The following is a 25,024-nucleotide window of genomic DNA, read 5'->3' on the forward strand; positions in this document are numbered from 1 at the left end:
AGATTTTCCATGTGGTACTGTATGTCAAAACAGCAGAACAAGTAAAAAAGAATCTGATCTCAAATCTAAATTATATTTAGTTGTAACTTAGTTACTTAATTCTATTATAATTTAACAACTAAGGTGATTTACTTAACAACTGTACCAAGAAAAATCATAAAATGGGGCAGAACTCATTAACAAATGTCTCACTTAGCAACAGAAATTTGGGGTTCAATTGGTGGTCGTCAGTCGAGGATTACACACACACACACAACACATATATATATAAACATATATTTATTTTCTTAAGTTTTCGCGGGTATTTATATGTATGGTATTCAGCTCTGTTCGGATATTTTCCCAAGTCATTATATATATATATATATATATATATATATATATATATATATATGTGTGTGTGTGTGTGTGTGTGTGTGTGTGTGTGTTTTCTTAGTTTCTCGAAAGCTGAAGGCCATATATATATATATATACACACACACACACACACACACACACACACACACACACATAGAGTCTGATGATGGCAGAAGCCGATGGCAGATGAGATTCTGCCGAAACGTTGCTACAACTTTAAAAGCACAACTACAATGACGTGGGAAAATACCCGAACAAAGCTGAATGCCATACATGTAAGTACCCGCGAAAACTTAAGAAAACAAATACATGGAGTCCTATATATGCTCTAAGCTTGGTTGTTTGCTTGCAGATGTTTCATTAACCAGCTAGGTAACATGATTAATGCTTTCCCTGCTTTCTGAAGTATTTGACCCTATATGGTCAAATGATCATATATGGTTCCAATAGAAGAGAATGTTGGCATACCAGAGGCTCCTTCATTATTGGAATGAGCCAGACAAAAACTAATATGCCACAAAGTTCTCTTACCTTGTCAAGTTCTGGATCTTGAAAAGGAAATTTACTAATCACAAGTTTGTACTCTTCCTCGTTTGATACAGGAATTGGACTGTAATTATCTGCTTCAAAAATATCCCTGCAGGATTTAAGGAACTAGTTAGGAACGTATAGTTCAAGTACAAAATACGACGACACAGACGGGCACAATCCAGCCAGGGTTAAGCTTTATTGCATCACATTTCTTCCAAAGGGAAAACTATGCATTCATAAATTCTGATGTCAAGAATGTTGGTGAGTTAAAGTACTGTAAAGTATAGTTAGAAAAGGAGGCAAAGAAGTATCACAGCTGCAATTAATTGTTAATCTGAGTAGACAAGAAATCATAATACACTAATTAACAAATATTTGTGAAGCTACAATAAAGAAGTGGCTTCATATGGAAATGTAAACTTATTATACTACAACAAGTTGAAATCCCCACAATACAGGACTAGCGATCATGGTATAGAAATCGAAGCAATAAGTGTGTGTGTGAGAGAGAGAGAGAGAGACAGAGACAGAGACAGAGAAAGAGAGACAGATAGACAGACAGACAGACAAAATAAGCACATGGAATTATCAAATAAAACCTCAAATTAATGTTGATATATATATATATATATATATACAGTCTATCAGAAATATTGATATTTCTGAAACTTTCTAAATTGCTGCCATTTCAGAAAACAAATATCTTTACAAAGATTGGATAATGAAATCTTCAGATATTTAACCATTAAAAATAAAACCAAAATTGACAGTTATTTAGAAAAGCTTTCTTCTTATCTTGCAAAACTCACCTGAACAATACAGCCCATTTTTTAAGAAGAGTCTCATTATACTGGTCTCTTATTTCAAATAAAAGATCAAATAGTCTGTTGACGGGGAAACCATAACCCTAACAAAACAAAAGTAAAATAAAAAAATATTTCAAAGGTGCAAACAGAAGCGAGCATATGATACTACAAAACTGAGAAGTTTGAGGCCTGTATCCGTTCCTTGTTTTTGCAAGTAAAGGTCAGCATACCACAATCTCTTTCCCATTCAATAGTCCACTGGGGACTTTCTTTCCTCCTCATTCCTAAAGCAAGCTTGCTCTAATCTCTTTTCTTTTCCACAGCTTCTCATTTATCTCTGCCCTGCTTCATATGGTAATGTTGGAGTTCTTTTAAGGAAGGAAGGAATGGACACCACTTTCCTTCACCATGCTCTTTGTACAACATAGGGGCCAATCCTCTACCATGATTATCTGAATATATGAAGAGAAACAGAGGAGGGAGGAGGAGGAGAAGGGGTTTCATATGAAAATTCAACCTTCCCCTTCAATTAATAAGCTATTATATATTTCTTCCATTGATCTCCTTTGCCATTCTGGCATAAATAACACTCATTCTCTTCCTATCAAATGATGTACAGAAGGTGTGTTCAAAACACAGCTAGTAATGCAGCCACACAAGAGTGTAATTTTTTAACATTTTGATGTGCGTTTATATACAGTAACTATATTATATATTTTATATGCAGCCCAAGACAATGCCTCTTCATTTTGTGGGGCTCAGGCAAGCCAAAACGTTACACAAGTCTAATATCGAGTATGGGCTTATAGGCAGCCATCCTAACTTCATCATATTTGAGCACAGGGTATTTATTTCTTGCTTATAAAGTTGATCTACAAGGCCAATTGTAGACAAACAAACACTAGACCTGAGGGATGGGGAAAATGGACTATTATTTGTACCACATATTGAGCCCCTGACTGAAGAGCAGAATATATAATAAATAAATATTCAGAATGACCAGGACTGCAACTCTTACTATTTTCCTGGAGCTTTGATTTTGCTGAATGGGAATCCCAGCACTGTTGTACTAACAAATCTAGAAGATACCAGCATATAATAGACAAGTCAAATATTACTGGAAACACAGATATCTTGTTTGCCATGCTCTTGTCCTTTGTCTTTTCTGTGTTTGAGAATGTTATTAGTGTATGCTTAATTTTAAGGCAGGTATTTCTTGAATCTAATTCAATAAATTAAAAAAGGATAGTAAATAGACATTCTATGTCTGAAATGCCAGCATGCTACCAACCTGCAAAGTATCCGCAAAGACAACTATCAGATTCTTCAGCTCCAGAACGAGATCAGGGTCAGTGCAATACGACTGAAAGTTAAAATATCAGATTACCTTTAAGAAATTAAGCAAATTGGTGTTTGTCTACTGATGTGTTGCTCATTTTCAACAGCTGTAAAGCTTATAAGGCTGTATTTCCAACAAGAGTGTATGGAAGCTTACAAGCAAACCATATTGGCAATAGGACTTTCTCGTGCTTATCTTCCTCAGAAATACTTTCTTGGTTTTTTTTCCTTGAAAACGTTTCCCTTCTTGTCCAAGAAACTTCTTGAGTTCTGTTTTTCAGTTCCAGAACTGAAGAAGCTTCTTGGGTGAGAAGTGAAATGTTTTCAAGGAAAAAAACCAAGAAAATTCAGAATATATACACTCTTCTAAAGCCACCCCCAAACCTCTTCTTTTCCTCCCCATCACTAAATTTCAGATGTAAATGTTGGCTCCTCCAATTTCTTCTTTAAGTAGAAGCTATAAAAATATTTAAGATAATTGTTGAGCTTGATTAGAGGTGACGGCACCGACACATCCATTCAGTTTGCTTGGCAATTTGCAGATGTGGTTTGCCATTCTCTTCTTACAGAGTACTTTTTTCATCTTCCCACTCTAACTTGGGTATGTGGGATCAATCCCCTGGTGATCTCTCTTCCAAGAATTAACCAGATCTAACCCCCCTTAGTTTCTAAGTAAAATTCAGATAAGGTTAGCCTTGATTCTGTCATCTGCTGAGACCATTAAAAAGTGTTACTGATGGTAGAAATTGACTTGAAAAATATCACATGAACATGTGTGGGGTTTTCTATCTACATGTTTTCTCTATACATACATAAACTTAAGATATGTTTTTTTCAGGCACTTAATATATGCTTTTTCCATCAGACTTGGGGGATCCATGGAGAGCCTGCAAGGTGGATGTATGAGGTCAAGTGATTTTTGTTCTCCCACATTCTTGGGGTTTATATGTTTATTTTATTTATGGCTGACTCCTTGTATGTAGTTTTTAATGGCTGTTACAATTCTGTACTGCCCACAGTCACATTTGTGTTAGATGGGTGGTTACATAAATGTGGTAAATGAACAAAAGAAATAGCCAGGGTTTATGTTAGATCACCATTTGCTTCTATTTATAGATAAACTGTCATGATAAAAGTCCATCAGCTATTAGCAATTTTTGTTGTTTTATTCTTTTATAGGCAAAAATTTGCAAAACAAAATTAGAAAAATATAACTTTATAAGACTAAATGGCACTTGTTTATAATTCCCCGACCCTATTTTTAGCTAATAGGGTCTAGTAGCTAGTGTACAACTGTGTTACAACTTAGAGCTGTCCTGAGGCTAAGAGTTTTTGCCAAAGTAAATGAAGTTTACTTTGGAAAAGGGTTTGGAATTATAATGAGAAACTATTTCTTCCTGCTCATTTCAATGATAAACTAATTCACTCTGATCTAATGAAGAGGTCAGTTGAAACTAATTAGGACAGATTGCAATAATAAGAGCAGATTAACTCTGCATATTCTAAACTGTTCCGACTAAGAACAGTTTGGAAGACCTGGGGAGTTGTAACTCAGTGGGGGATTATGCAGATAGCCCAGGGCTGTGACTCAAAGGCCTGATACTGCAAGGACAAACAAAGGCTTGATGGGCTCTCCCCTAAATCTGAGCAATTTTTAATTACCAACACTCCCCCCCCCCCCCACATGTTAGACCTCCATTCTGCACCACCACCACCAGCCTTCCCTACATTCTCCTTCTTCTAAACCTACTCTACGGGGGTCTTAAGTAAATAAATTTAAAGGGAGAAAAAAACCCGGCTCACTTACCGAATGAGTTCTAAGGACAGCAATAATCTTGGAAAGTGCCATGTTCCAAAGTTCATCTGTGTAAGCTCTCGTTATTAATCCTTGGGTTGCGTGTAAAATGTGATCCTCCACGACAAAAAAACTGAACGAAGTAACAAATCGTGGAATTAATGTGATTTTCCTGAGATATCGTTGATAAAGAGCAATAAAGCCCAATGCTCTCTCTTTTCCTCCCCTTCTTTCCTCCTCAGCCCCTCCCCCAACACTTTTGTAGCGTCGGTGCCATTTGCACCTTTGGTGCTTAAGTAGAGGGAATGTTTGAAGAAACTCATGCTTCGCCAATTAAATAGGACAAAGTATATCTGAGATACAGTAATAAATGAATAATAAATAAACCTTTACCCTCAAGCCACACATCAGTGGGAGAGCATATTTTTTGTTCATGCATTCAACCTAACAGGATTTTGAGAAATCAAGGCAGGAGTGATTGCCCCTAGATTGTGAACTTTATCATAAGTCAACAACAAAAAACCAATTGAATATGGACTGGGCTGTGGTGCACTGAAGACATCTTGGCAAACAATGGATGTTGCATAAATGAGAGATTCAGTCGATTCCTATCTAAGAAGAGAGCAGTGTTTCTGCTTAAGTTTAGGTCTTGTCATAGATATCATAGTTGCTGTGCATAGGGCTCATGGTTTTAACTTATATACTATGCAACTTCAGCCTGTAAATTCTGGGATTCTGTAGTGAAAAAGTGATACTAGTCAGCAAGCATTGAAAGAATATCTCACTAGAGCAGTGGTAGTCAACCTGGTCCCTACTGCCCACTGGAACCAGTGGGTGGTTGGAGAAAATTTTACTGCTAACAGAGATACAAAAGTGGGCGGTAGGTATAAAAAGGTTGACTACCCCTGCACTAGAGCATCAACAGTCTTTATACCCAATATCCAATTCATTACATTTTAAAAAAAATATTAAAAAGTTTTAAATAGAATAATAAAAGGTAATGCAACTAAAAAAGAAAGAGAAAAAAATTCCAGAAAAAAGAAAAAAATTATTTAAAAACCCCTCCCCCTACAAGAAATTGACTTGCCACCATCATCATAACAAGGAAAAACAATTCCATGGTCTTTTCACCTCCTTTTAGCTAACAAACATCCCATAAACCATCTCTTAATAGGTAAATTAAATTAGTAATAAATATCTTCTTCAATCCAGTTACCACCAAAAGATCCAAATAGAGCTTTAAGATTTTAATATCTGATAGATCCAATTCTTTAATACACACCAGATTTACTTTCAAGAAAGCTTAATTTGTTATACAATGATGGGAGGAGCAAGGGGGCACAACTGTTCCCACCCCTTGGTATCTTAAAATATCCATTGCTGGTGTTAATATAGCAAAAATAAGACAAAAGAGCACATGCAAACAAGTTGAAAAAAACTACAATAAGTACATATAGCAGCCATCCTCACCCTACAATTTGACTGAAGTATCTTCTGTAATCTTCTACTGTTTCATGCTATAAAAAAAGAACACAATCATTTAACAGAAACCAATTTGAGAGATTGTATAAATCTTTTTTTTTTTTAAAGTTCAAGTACCATGTTGGACTGTGGCTGTAAAACTAGTCTGGCTTGTTTCCGCCTCTGCTTTCTATAGTAGTTTTCAAATGTTTCTGCATCACCCTAAACAAAAAAATATACACAATTTTAGACATCTCTTTGTTCTCCCAAAGATCTTCATGACAAACTTTCCCCCCAATATTTCTGAATATGAAAAATATCCAGAAACAGGATATTTGAGGAGCATATAGGAACGTTATACCTGATAGAACTAAAAAAACCACTGTTTTTCTAAGAGCAACCAAAGATTGATGAGCTAATTCATGCAGGAGTTCATACTATCACATACTGACTTAATAGACTGAGATACGAATGAACCTATAAACCATGGACACATTCAGCTGAGAAACGCTATAGTAATAAAACATGAATCTATAATTAACTATAGCTTCCTGTTCCTTCCAAAATGGGAAAAATTATAGCAAATAGCTTCAGAACAAGTCATGAAAACGAAGAAGCCATGAAATGACATTAACTTCAAATGTTGGCTCAATTCTAAAACTATTAAGCATTGCTTGGTAGTTTCGGAAATATAGTAGCAGAGGATTGCTTCCACTATGAGGCAGAATGTTATATCGACAAGGAAAGGTCTTTGGATGTGCTCCAAATGTATCTGGATGTTGTCCTGCCCTAAGGAAAAGCATGCCATTGTAACCAGAATCAAATGTTTTTAAATCACTGAACTTTATGTTATTGTATTGTCCTTAGTTCCAAAACAGTTATTAGGTATGTAGAATAGAATTGGGTCTTCTCGTCCAACCTTTTCAGACAAACGGTTGTCTATGCAAAAGAAGATAAAGCAGCCTCTCTCTTCCAAATGATCAAAAACAGTTTAATTTCCCCCAACATGGATGCTTCCATATGTTTAGATTTTCAGTTCCTATCATCCAATAAACATATTTGGCCATTAAGTAGTGAAAGCAAATTTCTGGATCATCCTGGTGACTCCCTAAGACCCTTTCTTATCTACACAAATTCTCTTTGTTGCTTGAGGACAGGACAAGAAGCAATGGGTGGAAACTAATCAAGGAGAGAAGCAACTCAGAACTAAAGAGAAATTTCCTGACAGAACAATTAATCAGTGGAACAACTTGCCACCAGAAGTTGCGAATGCTCCAACACTGGAAGTTTTAAAGAAGAGATTGGATAACCATTTGTCTGAAATGGTGTAGGAGGTTGGTCTAGAAGACTTCGAAGGTCCCTTCCAACTCTATTATTCTGTTCTATTCTATTCTGTCTGCCTCTATGGCAGACCTTCTCACAAGTAAACAAGGATTGGAATAAAGGAAGTAATCACCCTGCATCATCTCAAAGATGCTTTGCTGCTGAGTTAGCAATGAAGAGTCCCTCAGGGGCACATTTCTTGCTTTCCCCACAATCTTTTTTTTCCACAGTAAGAGGTGACCTGCATATTCCTCTGGGATTCTTCAGGTTAGGTCCCAGCAAGCCTTGTGCTCCTATCCAATCAATTGCAGAAGAGTACTATAGTGGGATAGTAGCAGGGGTGGGATTCAAATTTTTAACAACCGGTTCTGTGGGCGTGGCTTAGGTGGTGGGCATGGCTTGGTGGTCCTGTGACTGGGTGGACATGGCTTGGTGGTCATATTATTGGCTGGGCGTGGCCAACTCAATATCACTCACATCGAGGCACGCATCTCCTCCCCTGGCCTCTCATGACTGTGAGGATGCTGCAACAGTCGTAAGTGTGAAAAATGGACATAAGTCACTTTTTTCAGTGTCACTGTAACTTTGAATGGTCACTCCACACAAGCAAAGTACCAACAAAGGAGGGGGAAAAAACTCCAGAGAAGTTCCTGAGACAGGAAGTCTAGTCCTGCCAAGAATGTAATAAGGGTTAATGGAGAGGCAGTTTCTGTAAGCAACACCAGAATGTTTCCTTCCTGTCTTCCTTACAGGATTAGGCCAGTAATTTCTTCTAACAACTGGTTCTCCGAACTGCTTAGAATGTTAACAACCGGTTCTAGAGAACAGGTGTGAACTGGTAAAATCCCACCCCTGGATAGTAAGACTCTGCTTGTTTAACAGCAAGTTGATCCTCATAAAAATTGAAAACACTGTATATGAATGTTATTCCAAAACATAGACTTTCCCCACTGTTAAGTGTAATAGAGAGGATGTCTAAGAGGAAAGATTACAAACCTAGATCAAAACCAGGATAGGACCAACGAATCGAATATCCTCTCCTGCCAGAGGCCAAATCTCATATATAATATGCACCTGATCATCAATATGACTTAAGCTAAGCTACTGTAACACGACTCTCATTGTTTTCAGTGAGACTATTCTAAACATTACTTAGCCTTAGCAAATTTTGTAGAGTTGTGACCTTGGCCATTAATTTCTTCTTTTTATTCAGCCTCCTCCGTCTTTATCAAGTTGTTTTGGAAAATTAGGCAATAGTACATTAGGAGACAATGGGAATTAAGAAGAGAGGGGAAACTAAGGGAAAATGTCTTTTTCTGCTGGTAAAACAGAGCCTCTAGTGGCTCAAAGGCTCTTGTCTTTACAGAAGGACTCTTTATGAATGAAAAAACAATGCTGCAACTAAACAGACAAGCATTAGCAGCAGGCAATCAATAGCATGCACATGTTTATTATTACACTATACACACATACACACACACACGTTTCATATATAGCATATACGTACCAGAACTGAATAAATATGTAGGCATCTATATACAGGAGAAAAATCTACCAGATCGTGAGCAGTCAAAACCTGCAGAAATACATCCCCCCACCAAAAAAAAGGCAAGATTATAACATCCAGTCAGCTATAATATTACAAAGCAAACTTTTAGTCTAAATTAAAAGTAGGCTCAAGGAAAGCCAATATTGTTCTTTACGAGCAAAAATTTGTTATGATTACTTACATGGTTGTTATGGTAACTAAAGAGGGGATGTACTTATTCAAAAGGATTATTACTATGTTCCATCAATCATAAAATACACATTATAAAAGTCCTCCCCAAAGGTGCCTTAATCTAACACAACCGGAGGGTGAAAGCTTAACCTAATGCTCTCTTGAGCTTGCTTATTTTCTTGCAGACATTTCACTACCCTAACTAGGTAACATCATCAATGCACTGATGTTACCTAATTTGGCTAGTGAAACATCCACAAGAAAACAAGCAAAGCTCAGAAAGCACCAAGGACTGTCCCTCATGTCAACCCTGAGCTACAAATATTCTCCTTTATTGGCAAGAGCTAATTAGATAAAGAAAAAAAAGGGGCAATGGTAGTAATAAATAACACCAGTGTATTAAACAGAACATAAATTATGCATCCTCTCACCTTATTTTGGGCTGTATAAATTCAACAAAAATTGATCACATGTACTAGGTGATGATTTCCTTTACGAATACAGTAAAATCCATTTGTAATAGAAACATCTGTCATGCTAATAAAGGAAAAACATTGTTTTCTTTATTGTGCATTTTCTGCGATTTTGTACTTTTCTGCCATCTCAAATAAGTTCAAGATGCTTTCTGAAGTTATCTCAATCTAGGGCAGCTACTACTGCAATAACTATTTGATAATTGATGGTTAGGGCTGGCACTTTAACTTGGGACTTCTTAGAATTCCTCAGCCAGCTGGCTGAGGAACTGGGTCCAGTTTAAGTTGCCAAGGTGAACCCCTGGTTTAGGCAGTGATAGTGAAGCTGTTATCTAGGAAGAACAAAATGGAGATCACCTCCTACATTTTCTTCTTTCCTGATAACAAAGAAAGAGTAGCACAAAAATTCAGCTGAATCAAATTCATATGAACAATATTTATCAAACATTATAGCACTTTGTGCCATGAGCAGTTCTTTTAAAGTTCCATCTTGTATCAGAATTTTTCGGTATGAACTTCAAATTTCTGCATATTTCTCAGCTGAACCTTGGTCTACACCAGACAGACACCTAAGCATCAAAATACAATATAGTCCACTGAAATACCTCCTCTTCGTGTTCTTCTTCGTCTTCTAGAGTCTGCTTTGACACTATTTTGTTCCTTGCTTCTGCAATCCCATTGCTGCTTATGTGTACGTTCTTTCCACAGCACAGACTGCTCTGCTTCTGAAGAGCAGTATTAAAAGATTTTTGCTGCTGTGCCTGCATTAAACAAAGCCCATACAGTCAAGAAAATAATCCACGAGGTCTCAAGAAACAGTCCCAAGAAACAAATGCAAGTCATGACTAGGGTAGAGTTGCCGAAGAGGTCATCTCCTAATGCTTTAGCTGGATCCAGCAGACCTCAGCAGCTTTCAAAAGACTGGATGCAGTGTGACAAACTTGCTGTGCAGCTGAACATATGGTGGAAACAAATGTGGAAGAAGGATGCTGAACCTTCTTTCAACCATTTCCATCTGAACCCAACTGAAGTGGGATATCTAGAATTACGCATGAAGGCTTTCCAGAACGATCCCACTTGTTTTGTTTTGGCATGCTACAAAGATGAATCTCATTCATCCAGTTTTACCATTTAGATGCAAAATCGTATTTTACAGTTCAAAATGGGTAGGAAAAGGCTATGTTGCTGCAGAGAAGGCTGCCACATGGTGTTTGCATAAATATGTGTTCATAGTGGTAATAAAGAGGCACTTGGATACTCTTCTTTGATGGGAGAAAGTTCCCCTGAGAATAGGAACAAAAGCTAAATGTGATTGTTGCAGTCGGGCTTTACTGGATAATATTAAGAAAATGAGCATTTCGGGAAGTTTACCTGCTTCATTGCCATTTCACCAATTTTATCTGAATGCTTCCGGATGCTCTCCAGGAAGTCCTTCAGGTCTGACATGGAAATCCCTTTAATTTCCTCGCGAAGTTTTGGAAGGTTCCTCATCATGATTTGGCAAAACCGATACTGACTAACTCTAGGGAAGTATATGTTTTCTAGCTGTTCCATTGTTTTTAGAGCAGAATAATATCTGGGGGGAAAAAACAAGAAACCATCTTTTTTTAAGACAGAAAGGGGGGAAAAAACATAACAAACATAATTTTTAAACAAAAAAAAATGATAACAGCCTAAATTCCAGATCCTGAATAATCTAGTCTCATATAAGAGTGGAGAAGAAAAGGAGGAAGAAATGGCATTGGATACACTTTGGAGCTTTGTTTTTTTTTAAAAAAATACTGTTTGTTAAAGATTAAAAACGTTTGGAATCTCAAGTCTGATTGTGTTTGGTGGGGGGTGAATTCTCTTTCAATCATTTAAAAAAGAAAGTTATGAATTTAAAATTTTACAATAATTTTTTTTTCAGACTATATGGCAAAAGGGTAAATACAGTGCTGATTTTAGAAAAATTTAATGGATTAAGGCAGGGGTCTTCAAATTTGACAGCTTTAAGACTTGTGGATTTTAACTCCCAGAATTCCTCCTCCAGTCATTGTTAGCTCAGAAATTCTTGGAATTGAAGTCCACAAGTCTTAAACTTGCCAAGTTTGAAGACCCTTGGATTAAGGGTTCAGAAGAATTTGAATTAAAGACTTTGTAGTTAATTAAAAGGACTTTTTCTTGTGGGAAAATATTTTTGTTTGTATCTAAATAACTGATAAGACAAGTTTTAAGGTTGGACACTAGAGGCGCACTAGAAGGAAATAAATATATCAATGGTTAAGTTAAATGGTGTTTTGTTGTTGCTGTTGTTGAATGGGTAAAATACTTAATTATAACAATATCTGCTATTATAGAATTGGAAGATTTTATTGATGAGAAGCATGCTCCATTGAATAAAATTGAAATTGATCCGAATGTGGATTTCAAAATGATAGCTTATAAAAACAGAGGGAAATAATTGATTTACAATAAATAATACTGGATGATGATTTGATCATTACAAAAGACATACAAATATCAGATAACTTCTCTACAATGAATTTAACAAAACCGATGTTGGAATTGTCAAATATTTCATTAGAAGTTACAGTGAGAATATGAACCACGATATGGATAATATTTCTTTACTGAAATTACAAAAGTAACTTCAGAATTTAGACTTCAGTATGCTAAAACTTCTGAGAGAAGAGATAAAGGGAATATAAAAAGTAGGTGTTTAGATTTTGTTTGAGGGAACTAAAGATTGCTGGGAGAAAGAAAAAAGAATACAAAATCAGTTTATTTGATCAAGGTTAATATAAATGGATTGCTATTCCAGGTAATGTCTAATGGATTTTAACAGTTTGGGACTATATGACAGTGTTTTAAGGATTTTGTTTATAAAGATGGAAAGTTATATCTGGTGAGGTTTAATGGATTTTTGATTAAGATTGGATGACAATGCTTTAAAAATTCATTTGAAAATGAGGTGGGGGTGTTTAAATAGAAAATGAGATATAAATGTAAAAGGATGGATTTAAAGTGGATTTATTAGGAGCCCTGGTGGCACAGTAGTTAGAATGCAGTATTGCAGGCTAACTCTCCTAAGCCCATTACGAATTCGATTCTGGTGGGCTCAAATGCTGACTCAGTCTCCCATCCTTCCGAGGTCAGTAAAATGAGGATTGTTGGGAACAATATGCTGATAATATAAACCACCCAGAGAATGCTGTATATACGTCTAAACACTATATTATTAATGTAATTTGAATATTATTAAGATGTAGTGATAAAGCCTTAAACTATTATAGGGAATGGATTTAGACATGGAATGATTTTTTTTTAAAGACATGGTCTTAAGCTTTTTTTTAAAAAAGAGATGGTGTTATACTAATTACACTTGCTGGGGAACAAGAGGAAAATTTCATTTATTTTTTTCTTCACTTTTTTAGTTTCAATTGGTTTCTTTCTTTTTTATATATTTTATTCTCTGTAGAATGTATTAATTTTATTTGTATAACATAATCCTTAACAAGACTATTACCAAATATTAGTGATATATAAATCCTAAGGGAGACAGAGACTGAAAGATAGCCAAGATTAAAAAAAAATAATTAGAGAAGGATGAAAGCAAAGCATTTGGCTATATTATACTCTTTTCCTAGCATATCCAAGCAACTATTCAACATAATTAAAAAGCCTGAATTTTAATACAATAAATACATGTAGACATTAAATGAATGTGACTTATAGGGCGTATCTCACGAGGAATTGTTATAATTATATTATATTATATAATTTATTATATATTACATTTTACTATATTATGTATTATGTCAAAGAACAAATAGAAATACCTATTCATTTTTATTTATAATTATTCATTATTGTTTACATATTTATTTAGAATTTGTTTTGAAATTTACATGGTGTACCAGATGACAACCAAAGACAAATATTAACCAGTGAGGAAAATCTCTATTTTGCTATTTTGATAATGTATTAACTATTTGTTTTTAAATAATAAAATAAAATCAAACAATCACTGGAATTATAAACCAAATTTAATTATTTCAATTTCATGCATATAACTTAATAATTTAATTTCTAAAGCCAATTACTAACTCTTCCAAATACTTTATTTTTCCTCGTGAGAATTGTTCATTTGTCATGAAAAGCATAGAACAAAGAAAAGAATACAATGACCAGATCAAATTCATTAAATGTCCTCACTAAAGTAAGCTTTACTACTCCATCAGTAATTGCAATAGACAAGTGGATGAACCAATTCATTAAAACATTTAGTTGAGTTAAAAACGATTAATTCACCTTCTGACATTCATCTGCTCTTTTAACTTGCTGTACATCTCCAATACTGTAAGGAAAAAATGTTAAATGTTATAAATTTCACTATAAAATATATAATCCAGACACAGATGCTTTCCAAACTACTATAAATGCATTTTTGACATTGTGAAAGTTTTACAACCTAAGGATCAAAACTTAAAGTGGAAAAATCGGTAAAAATAGGAATTTTAGAAAGTTAGTTTAGGTTGATCTCAAAGCATTTTTAAACTTTGTTTTAACTCTTTATTGGCCACCCAACACAGTGAAAATTACAATGGATTTACAGCCAAAAATAGATCACTGCTGTTGGCAGGAACATCTGTTACAGGAAGAACACATTAAGGAACCGTGGTGTTTTACAGATAATGGTAAAAACGTAATGTTTCTCTATATAACTAAAACCAAATGTCTGAAAGGGGGATTTGGGAAATGTATATAACCATGTTTCAGCTTATCTCTGAAACATTGGGAGTTCCATGAATCGTTAAATAATATTCAACTACATGACAACATTGTATTTACAAATCAATATCATCAACAACATTCCGTTTCTGAATATTCTATCAATATCCTGAATATGAATGAACAAATTATTATTTTAAAAGACAACTGATTGAAATGCATTTAAATATCCTCCTTAAATCTTTAAGCAATATTTGCTCCAGAAAGTACTGTGTATCACAAATATAAGTTCAATTTTGTATTAGTTGTATTGAAATTTATCTACATTTAACTTTGAAATGATGTTTAGGTACTCCTACATTTGGCGTTTAAGTATTTGTAACTAACCTGGAAGGCACAACTGAAGTTTTTCGACCACGGTCATAATATTCCTCTGTTGAAGTCTACTCTGGATGATTTCCTCTGTCTGAGCTAGCACCTTGAGTATTTTCAAATAGATTATAGTTAAATCAGGTACACTTAAGTCATATTCCATAAAACATTTGTTGAATTAATCGGAAAAGCCATTTTCTTACCTCTTTCCCAGCTTCTTGAAGTCTTCTGTTCGTATCAGTAACTTGGACCTTAAAAATGATTTCACCTTTATTAGAAAAATATGCATATAATGCCCTGATGCAACTGCTCACCCTTGTAATCAGATCATGCTTCATGAGAAACTTAGAACAAAGAAATGTAAATCCAAATTAACTCTACAGCTTGAACTTGAACTTTTGATCACCAGGGCTTTTTGTTAACTTCAATTAGTTATGACAGTTCTTTCTAACAGATTCAGTGGCAAACTTCTCAAATTTACTTGGGATTTTTGAACTTTGTTTCTATGGGTCTGTCAAACAATTCAAATCACTGACCCAATTGACCACTGGTCCTTCTTTGATAACCTCAGTGAGCTCTATGTGTCACTCATTGTCTGCAAGAAATGGTGACTGAATTTTATGGTAATTAAACATTCATACTTTGCTGAATGCAAACACTGGGCGGTTGATTAACATCAAACGTGGATATTGCCAGCCAAGCGACATTTTAATGCTGCAGGTGCAAGCAGTGCTCGACCTCAAAGTTTCCCACATATTAAGTGACTCATTAGGTCATCATAATAAGGGAGCACATTCTAGTTTATTAAAAAACTCATTAAATTCTGAACAAAGATGCTCAATGACCTCATTGAGTCTCTAGTTATATGAATATCCTTTATATAATGCTGTTCTACTCATAACCTCTGGTGAACTATGCTCATTCTGTCTGGGGCACCTATTTATTTTTTTTCTTCTTACAAATGTGCAAAGGGAGCTAAGAGGGACTATTTCCACAATTTACTTCTGAGGAAATCCCAACAATTTCAGCCACTTTTTTGGGGAAACATCTGCGGGGAGAGGAAATTCCCATGTTGGAATTGAGCACTCAGAAAAAAAGTATCACAAAAATATATCTCAGCCCACTCCATCGAGGGGTCCCCAACCACTGATCCATGGACCAGCACTGGGCCCAGCATGCCAGAGACCGGGCTGTGCAAACAAGCAATGCCCCATCCTCGGGATGCAGGCAGCATACTAAACCATGCCCTCTCCGATCTGCGGAAAACCCTCTTTCCTCAGAACCGGTCCCTAGTGCCCAAAAGTTTGGGGGCTGCTGAATTAAACAATGCTGTAAACATCTTATCCTGGTGCCTGTTAGCTGTGAGGGTCTGGATGGGGAACAACCAGCTTCAGCTGAATCTTGGCAAGTCTCAAGGGCTCTGGCTTTTGTGGCCTGCCAATTCCAGGACTATGTCATTTTTTAGTGCTGGGTGTGGTTGCACTGACCCAGTCAGACCTAGTGCATGATCTGAAGGTCCTCCTGGAATCATGACCCCTGCTCAAACAGCAGGTGGCAGTCATGATCAGGAGGGCCTTTGCACAACTTCATATTGTGTGCCAGTTGTGCCCGTTCCTAGATTGGAGAGTGCTGCTCGTGGTCGCTCATGCCCTAATCACCCTTCCATAGGACTATTGTAATGCGCACTTCACGGGTCTGCCCTTGGAGAATATCTGAAAGCTTCAGCAGGTTTAAAATGCAACAGCACAGGCAGTTTATGTGTGTTTCTGGTATACACACATTATATCTCTGCTTCACAAGCTGCCCTGGTTACCAGTGTGTTTCTTGATCCAATTCAAGATTCTGGTTTTGATCCATACTCCTCCATAGCATAGGCCAGTTCATCTGAGGAACTGCTCCATGATTGTGGTTAACATCTGCTGTTTTCTCTTAGTCTTGTGGTTGTTATTTTTTTAAATAATTGTTATATATTTATTGTTTTACACTTCTCTATTTTTGTTGTGCGCTGCCCAGATTCACTTTTTGTGAGACGAATATGTCCATGTAAATGTAACATATAAATAAATCAATATTTGCTACAACATTTAGAATTGATCTACCAAATAATCTTCTATTTATTTATATTTAATTACTAAAAGTAATTGTAGCATTTTCACAGCATACTGTACTTCTTTTGTCACTTTTGTAATGTTTTGAGTCATTATTCAGAAAGCATCTAAAGATATCATTATTTTACTTTGGAAAAGAACATGTGGCCATAAATCCTGCACTCTAGTACTGCACAAAATAATCATTTCATTATTTTTTTAAAATTATTTTTAAAACTGCAGTTCCTTACCTTTAGTTTCTCTGCATCAGCCCTCACTTTAAGAAGTTCTGTAATGGCATCCACAAATCCTTGATGGTGAAAATTGCACATTTTTTCAATCTCTTTGTCATGATTACGTATACATGCATCCAATTTTTCCATAAACTTCTGGTGTGCATTTGGCTGGTCGTCATACACAGACCTATCAATGGGTACATACAAAACAAAATGTGAACAAAATTAACATTAATTTAAAAGCCTTCTATGCATGACTTTGCTTACATTGATTCAGTGGTGGAACTCATCTATCTGTCCACTCGTATGTCCAAAATATACATTCATGGGGGGGAATGCCACTACAAAAAAGAAAACCAATCTTCAAGTATTCCTTGATATTATTTTTCAGGCCTCTAACTCAAACATTATTCGTTCTGTTAGCCCTCTCTAGTGGACAAATTCCAACACTACCTAAATCTGTATTCATGGATAAGTAAAGAAAATCCAAAGCCAAAATTAGTAGCTTCTTTTAGAATAAATTTTACTTGTCTCATCTTTGAATACAGTGAGACAAACTATAACAGGTGATTCCATTGCCCTCAGCATTTTGCTCATTTTGATTTGTATTTTGTGAATTCCAAACAAACTCAGGATATCCCGATCAAGATTCCCACCCTGAAGCTAGACATCTTCAGCTGTTGTTCTCCTTGACAGTCCAATGGCAAAAGGGCCATTTCTTTACAGGGTCTGCTGTGCTGCCTTTCATCAGGCAAAAGGGTCGACTCAAGGAGTTTAATATTTGTAAGTTCCATTGGTTTTGTTCTGTCTCTAACAAGCACACAAAACTTATAAATATCTAAGTTGATAAATGCTATTGGTTCTGATGGAAGGAAAGGGAAGAAACTATGGCAGAGGGAGGTAATCCGAGTGCCTCCCTTTTATACATGCACATTTTATATGAGCACATATACATGCCCATGTATTCCTTTTTACAAGCTAGCATACTTTGAGAATATCTGCCTGTCCCATCACACTGGATAGGACATGCATGCCCTTCCCTGAAATCTTGCCATCTAGTGTCATCTAGGTCGCCAACCTTTTGGACCTCAGGGACCACCAAACTCATAATTTTAAATCCCAGGGACCACTAACTGGTTCTGTGGGTGTGGCCTAATTTGTGGGTGTGGCTTAGTGGTCAGGTGACTGGCTGGGCATGGCTTGTATGTAAATACAGTATTATAAATATTTATATGTATTGAATTTTTTTATTAAAAAGCAACTTTTACCCAAAATCAGGCAAAGCAGGCAGGCTTTGGACCTCAGGGACCACCAAACTCATAATTTTAAATCCCAGGGACCACTAACTGGTTCTGTGGGTGTGGCCTAATTTGTGGGTGTGGCTTAGTGGTCAGGTGACTGGCTGGGCATGGCTTGTATGTAAATACAGTATTATAAATATTTATATGTATTGAATTTTTTTATTAAAAAAGCAACTTTTACCCAAAATCAGGCAAAGCAGGCAGGCGGATTGAGTTGCTCACAGAATCACAGATTCGTCTGGAGCTGATTGTGAGGGGTTCCAAAGGAAAGACTGGGGTGCCAGGTTTTGTTTGGGTTTTATACTTTATAGGTTTTATTGATGTGGATTTTATTGTTGTTGTGAACCACCCAACAGAGTTGTGTTTTTAGATTGGAATACATATCTTTAACTAACTAAATACCCAAAAACATATACGAAAACCAGAACAGCCATAGAGCAGTGTAGAATAACAACAACTAACAAAATGAAGTGTCACAAAGACATTGGAAAGGATCTGTAGAGGTTATTGTAGAACCAGCCAACACCAAAACATTGGTATGCAGTCACATATTAAAAAATAACAGAGGCCAAAATATATTAAGAGGACAGATAAGTTATGTCTAGTGAAATAAAAAAATGTCAGCAATGATAAAAGCAAACAGGATTTGTTTGCTAGAATTCCTATCTTCTTGTTTTGACATTCTGATTCCTGCTACTTTGTTTATATCCATATCCCACAATCTGGCATCTTCTCACCAACCCCCAGATTTGGGGAGGGCTTATTATACCGTCACATTCCTAATTTAAAAAGCTACTAGTTTATATTTTTATAAATTAAAAAAGAAATCAAGGCATTCTTTTACTCAAAAGCAAGTTTCTCATACTTTTATGTTAATACATAAATACAATTTTACATGCTAAATATTTAGTTTGTATAACTTTCTTTCAACTACAACCATCTGAGAGTAGATAGCTTGGTATGTTCTAAGTTCAGTCTATTCCACCCCATCATGTTTTTCTTCATTTTTTTTTTAAATCTTACATCTGAGAGCCATTATAATATTTTGTTTTAGGCAAGGAGATCCCAGTTTAAGTCCCCAGTAGAGTGGACAGGACTCATAAAAACTGTCTGAAACAATTTATTTTAAATAGTTATTATTTGGGGTTATGATGCCTTGAGTTCTCAGACAGAAATATCATAAAAATGAAACAACCATACATTAAATAAATCATCCTGACATCTGCAATGATGTTTGAAGGATAATATTTTTGGAGGGAAACATATTTTCTCCATGTTGTATGGAAACAGCGCCACCTTGTGGAAATTAATCATCATGAGAATTGACATATTCATTTGGTGGTATTTCTAACCCCTCTAAACTGATCAGAGATATAGATCTAAAATAACATGTAATGTGTTTTAACAGACACAGTAAAAGAAACAGACAAATTATACAACATTTCTTCTGGAGAGAGGGAATCAACAATTAAGTAAGCACTAATTCATCCTTCAATATCATATTCTGTTGGAAGGGTAACATTTCAAATATTGTAAACATGACAAATTGTGTATAATACAACATATATTATATGCAATCTGTGTTTAACTGAATTTTTTTTTTACATAGTATTTTACTCTCATGCTGGTGAGCTCACATTATGTCTTGTCTTTGTTATTTTTTCTAAAGAATTTCTATGCTGCTTTTATTTTTCTAGGGCTACTACTACAGCACATTGACTATGTGGAAAATACAAAAGAAAGGTTGATTGGACAGGACAAAAGTAACCACTCATAGAAAATCAGTTACATGAAGTTAATCATTACATGTGTGTACATTTAAATATCTCTCTCCCCCCCCCCCCCCCACTTATTGTAATATAAATTGGCCTTATCCAATTTGTTGGTGACTGGATTGTTTTCCAGATTTGATGACACAGCTCAGTTAGAACCTTTGCTGATTCTTCTTCTATTGCTTACCATATTATCGTAATCTTCTTGGAGCTGGGCAGCCTTAACAAATCTGATGAATAATTAAATGTTTCTTTCTTTTTGATGCCAAATCAGCTACATTGAACAGATCAGGAAACTGACATGAATGGATTTCTGTTTCATATTACCCCTAGGGCTAGAATCTGAAAAGGCTTCAGTGAAATCAACCAGAGTAAATGTTCTCTTCCTAGTGGGTGAGCAGCCACAGAATACAATCATGATGTAGCCACACAACTCATACGTCAAAATGAGTCAAAAACAGAAAAGAAAATGCAAATTTGCACACAATTCTCAGAACCTGAAATCGAATAATTATAGTGTTGCAGTAATTCTGTTCATACAGCATATTGCATTTTGCCCAATTATTTTAGGTATTTACCAGCACAAAAATCTAAATATGAAAAGCAGCAGCCCAATATTTATATGTAACCAGGCTTGAATAATCACAGGTAGGCCACTTTCTCCTCTCTTTGTCTCTGTGAAAAGAAAAGGGCAACTCAGGCTGAGAAGGAACAGAAACTACTAAAAAGAGTGAATGGAGAAAGGGGCATGTTGTGAATGAAGTCTACGTGCTAGACATTCACAAAACTGCAGCGCACTTGCCAGGTGCAAAATGTATTATTTCCTTGAACAGAGATGCTCTGTCATTTATAGAAAATTAGTGTTCCCAAGCTTTTTCCTTTGCTGGAAGGGGAAAAAAAGGATTTCAATATTTAAAATTAGAGTCCCGAACTCTAAAGGGAAGTTATGGATCAAGACTAGCATATATAAAGGATAGCTTCATTTCCCACAGCTACTGGTTAAAATGTCATGCCTCCAAGAAGGTGGGGTGTTCAGAAAACTGAAGCAAATGAGCTTCTTGCTTCGGAAACTATGATTTCTCTAAAATTAGGAAACATATATAGTAAGCAATTGCATTTTAATTTCTGTTTTCTGTGTCAAGCATGATTGCCTTAATATTCAGCTAGTGAACTGGGAATAATTTCTGCCTTCCATACTTCAGGCTAGACCTGCAGTAATTCTGCTTCAATTTCATTAGTGTGTTTTTTTTTAATAGCAGATCACTGCCATCTTGTGATCTGGCTGGAATACTGCATTTCCTTTTGAATTTTTTGAATGCTTTACATACAGCAATCTGAAAAACAAAGTAATTTATTTCCTTTGACATTCAAAAAACATGGTAATACTGAAAGTCAAAGGTTTTTTTTTTTAAATATTTTGCCTTTTAAAAAGAACATTTTCATTTTCTTCATCTCTCATGAGTAACTATTGGTTGGCAGCGGCTATTTATCTATGGCTGTCCAATTTGCAAACCATGACTGGACACTTAACATCTATCAGAATCCATGTATGCTAATACACACACATACACACACACACCTTAATCAAATATATCCATTTTGTATTTATTCCAATTTACACTTTCTAACAGCTAGAGCTATATTATCTGTTATTTATGAACAAAGCTTTAAAGTATCATCAAACGGACTGGGCCAAAAAATAAGTTCCATTAATAGCTACAGAAACTACAACATGCATGCATGCACACAGACAGACAGACAGACAGAGGGGCAGAGAGATAGAGACATAGAAATAGAGAGATATATTCCATTCTATTATGTCCCAGAAGTTGATTTCTTCTGTCTCCTCTCAGGAATTTCTTCACTAATTTAACATGTCTCTTTTGTAAGAAAGCTTTCCAAGTCACTCTTCTAATTTATTTGAATGTTCTCTTTAATTATTTAGATATAAGAAGTCTCATTTGTTTAAACCACTGTGACATCTTTTTCACATTACTCTCACAGATATTTTTAAACCTATTTTCAAATCAGTACAGATTCAATTTTAACCAGTAAAATCTGTTCCTTTTCTGCAGCCCCCTATTAAATCCATTTCTATTCAGGTAATCCTGGGTACATCAGGTCTTGTCAATTTCTGTAGAAGATAACAAAATGCAATAGAAAAAGAGAGAGATCATTGTTCCTATAATCAGTCTAATTTTTGACTCCCTGGGAAAGTGGGGGGAAGGTAACCTTTACCTCACTGTAGTACTATTTACAGAAACAGGATTTGTACTTTAAGAAAATGATTTGGAGATACATCTAATCCAATACACCTAGATAGCACTAGAAATCATACATCAAACTAGACTTAAATGTGGAAATAAATACAGCTATGTGTCAAAGCAATTCAGTTTGGCCCCAGCTGATTAAAAACAGCCAGCTTGATACAGTGAAGTAGCTGTTTATACTATGGAAATTGAATCTAATGAATAAAAAAAAGCATTATTTTGTGAAGAATTACATGTTTGTGGTAACATCTTCTCCATCAGTTTAGCATAACAAAATTCCAGATACATAAGGTGTAATTCAAGGCTTTTTGACTTGGCAGAGGGAAGAGATGAGTTGAATTTTTATTTTTATTTTGTTCAACAGACAATGTATATGGCGCCTATCTACAGACACCATACGGATGTCAAAAGACAGTGGGATACGCTATGTGCACTTTAAAAAAATAACTCTGAAGTCTTCAGATCTTGAACAAGCACAACACCTCGCTGGTATACATTTCAATAACTCTGAAAAAGGTGCTGCCGCTTTAAAAATTACATTAATTTTGATAATTGTATTCCTTAAAGCAACAGTGTTTTTTCCCCCTTCAGCCTTTTTTTTTTTTTTGCATAGGCCTGAAAAAGTGTCAGCTGTTTTCAAGAGCATCAGAGACAGAAATAGCTGTCTGCAACACTTTTGCTGAAACACTTTTGAAATTTGCAGAACTCTAGTACTCAGTGGGGTTTTGAAATCCTCCTCCTTTAAACTATGACTTATTTTTACACATGAAAGTATCTATATAACTTTTATGAGATACGCAAGATGCAGCAACATCCTCTTCAAAGACTGTAACTAGAAAGCCTCTGGGGAATCATTTCTGAAGGTTAGAAGATGCACCTGCCACACACTCATTTCAACCATTCTGCCCCCTATTCTCTGGAATTTTACAGAGAAATGAAAGATTCTATTTTTTTTTCTTTTTTGGCAAACTTTGGTTGGGTTTATTCACTGGTTATTCTAATTCAAGGTTTAAATGTAGCCTTTCCCTTGATTTGAAAAGTGTGATTCGATAGCTTTACATGACATGAAACCATTCATTTTGGCATATTCAATAAAGTTAACCCAAAACATTGCAGGTAGTCCTCCACTTACACTTATTAATTTAATGATTGTTTGAAATTACAACAGCACTGAAGATAATATTTTATGACTGGTCCTCACACTTACAACCATTGCAGCATCCCCATGGTCATGTGATCAAAATTTGGGTCATGTGATCAAAATTGGCAAGCATTTATGAGGTTGAACTTCCCATGACCATGTGATCACCATTTGCATCTTTCCTGGCCAGTTTCTGACAAGCAAAGTCGTTGGGGAATCCAAATTCACTTAATGCCACATTATTCATTTAACTGCAGTGATTTGTTTAGCAACTCTTGCAAAAAAAAAAAAGATTCTAAAATCAGGTGTGATTTACTGAACGAGCACTTTGCTCAACAATGGAAATTCTGGTTTCCAGTTGTGGCTGTAAGTCAAACATTACCTTTACTGAATTCTATGGCAGGCATACCTATCAGGTTTTATATGTCAAATAGTATATGTTACAGACCAACTAATTTCTTACTAAAATATTGAAGTATAATTTTAAAAATAAAATGTATATTTTTAAAAGTGAATCGAGCAAATCGGTCACTATAATTTTCCCTAAAAATCATTTCAACAGAATAAATAGTACCTGAGTAATGAATATTGGACATTGCCAAAACAATAAGCCTAACCCTTACACACATTCATAACTTACTGATCTGGAACACTTTTGAGATTAATATGAAGTGGAATATGAATATCTTAATCATTAAGGAAAAACAGTCAGGTTGTCCTCAATTTATGATTACAATTGAGTCCAAAATTTCTGTTGTTAGGAGAGATATGTGTTATGTGAGTTTTGCCCCATTTTACGACTTTTCTTGCCACAGTTGTTAAGTGAATCACCACAGTTGTTAAGTTAGTAACATGATGGTTAAGTGAATCTGGCTTCTCCATTGACTTTGCTCGTGAGGTCGCAAAAGGTGATCACATGATCCCAGAATACTGTAATGGTCATAAATATGAGTCTGTTGCCAAGCATCTGGATTTTGATCACATGACCATAAGGATGCTATAACGTTTATAAGTATGAAAAAATGGTCAATCACTTTTTTGAGTGCTATTTTAACTTCGAATAGTCACTAAACAAATCGCTGCAAATCCAGGACTACCTGTTTATGCATTAGAGCAGGAATGTCAAACTTGATTTTATTGAGGGTCACATCAGGGTTGTGTTTGACCTCGTGAAGTCTCACTCTCTCTTACCAAAGCCACAGACTCCTGATGCTAATACTCTGTATCTGTGAGCTTTTAAAAAAAATATATAATCATCTCAAATACTTCATAAAATAATGTCCAGGTGTTTCCTGCTATCCATCAGCTTTTTTAAAAAAATAAGGACA

At 35.5% G+C, this 25,024-nt stretch overlaps 1 protein-coding gene across 13 annotated transcripts in view; it reads right to left on the reverse strand.

The window, feature by feature from the left end:
- EXOC6 (exocyst complex component 6) overlaps window positions 1–25,024 on the reverse strand; it is a 101,917-nt gene that overhangs the window by 58,484 nt on the left and 18,409 nt on the right. For all 13 annotated transcript variants that reach the window (XM_087964208.1, XM_087964207.1, XM_087964211.1 and 10 more), the window contains exons 2-14: window positions 17,228–17,399; window positions 15,093–15,140; window positions 14,905–14,995; window positions 14,098–14,143; window positions 11,176–11,380; window positions 10,410–10,565; window positions 9,119–9,187; window positions 6,427–6,510; window positions 6,298–6,344; window positions 4,840–4,960; window positions 2,986–3,057; window positions 1,698–1,795; window positions 889–994 (exon numbers count right to left, since the gene is read on the reverse strand). In XM_087964208.1, coding sequence (XP_087820334.1) covers window positions 889–994; window positions 1,698–1,795; window positions 2,986–3,057; window positions 4,840–4,960; window positions 6,298–6,344; window positions 6,427–6,510; window positions 9,119–9,187; window positions 10,410–10,565; window positions 11,176–11,380; window positions 14,098–14,143; window positions 14,905–14,995; window positions 15,093–15,140; window positions 17,228–17,399 — 1,315 coding nt within the window. The remainder of the gene's footprint in view (window positions 1–888; window positions 995–1,697; window positions 1,796–2,985; window positions 3,058–4,839; window positions 4,961–6,297; window positions 6,345–6,426; window positions 6,511–9,118; window positions 9,188–10,409; window positions 10,566–11,175; window positions 11,381–14,097; window positions 14,144–14,904; window positions 14,996–15,092; window positions 15,141–17,227; window positions 17,400–25,024) is intronic.

Source organism: Notechis scutatus, chromosome 4 (genome assembly GCF_049901735.1).
Source record: "Notechis scutatus isolate UNSWTSFEM ecotype Mainland chromosome 4, rNotScu1.2, whole genome shotgun sequence".
NCBI classification, from domain to species: domain Eukaryota; kingdom Metazoa; phylum Chordata; class Lepidosauria; order Squamata; family Elapidae; genus Notechis; species Notechis scutatus.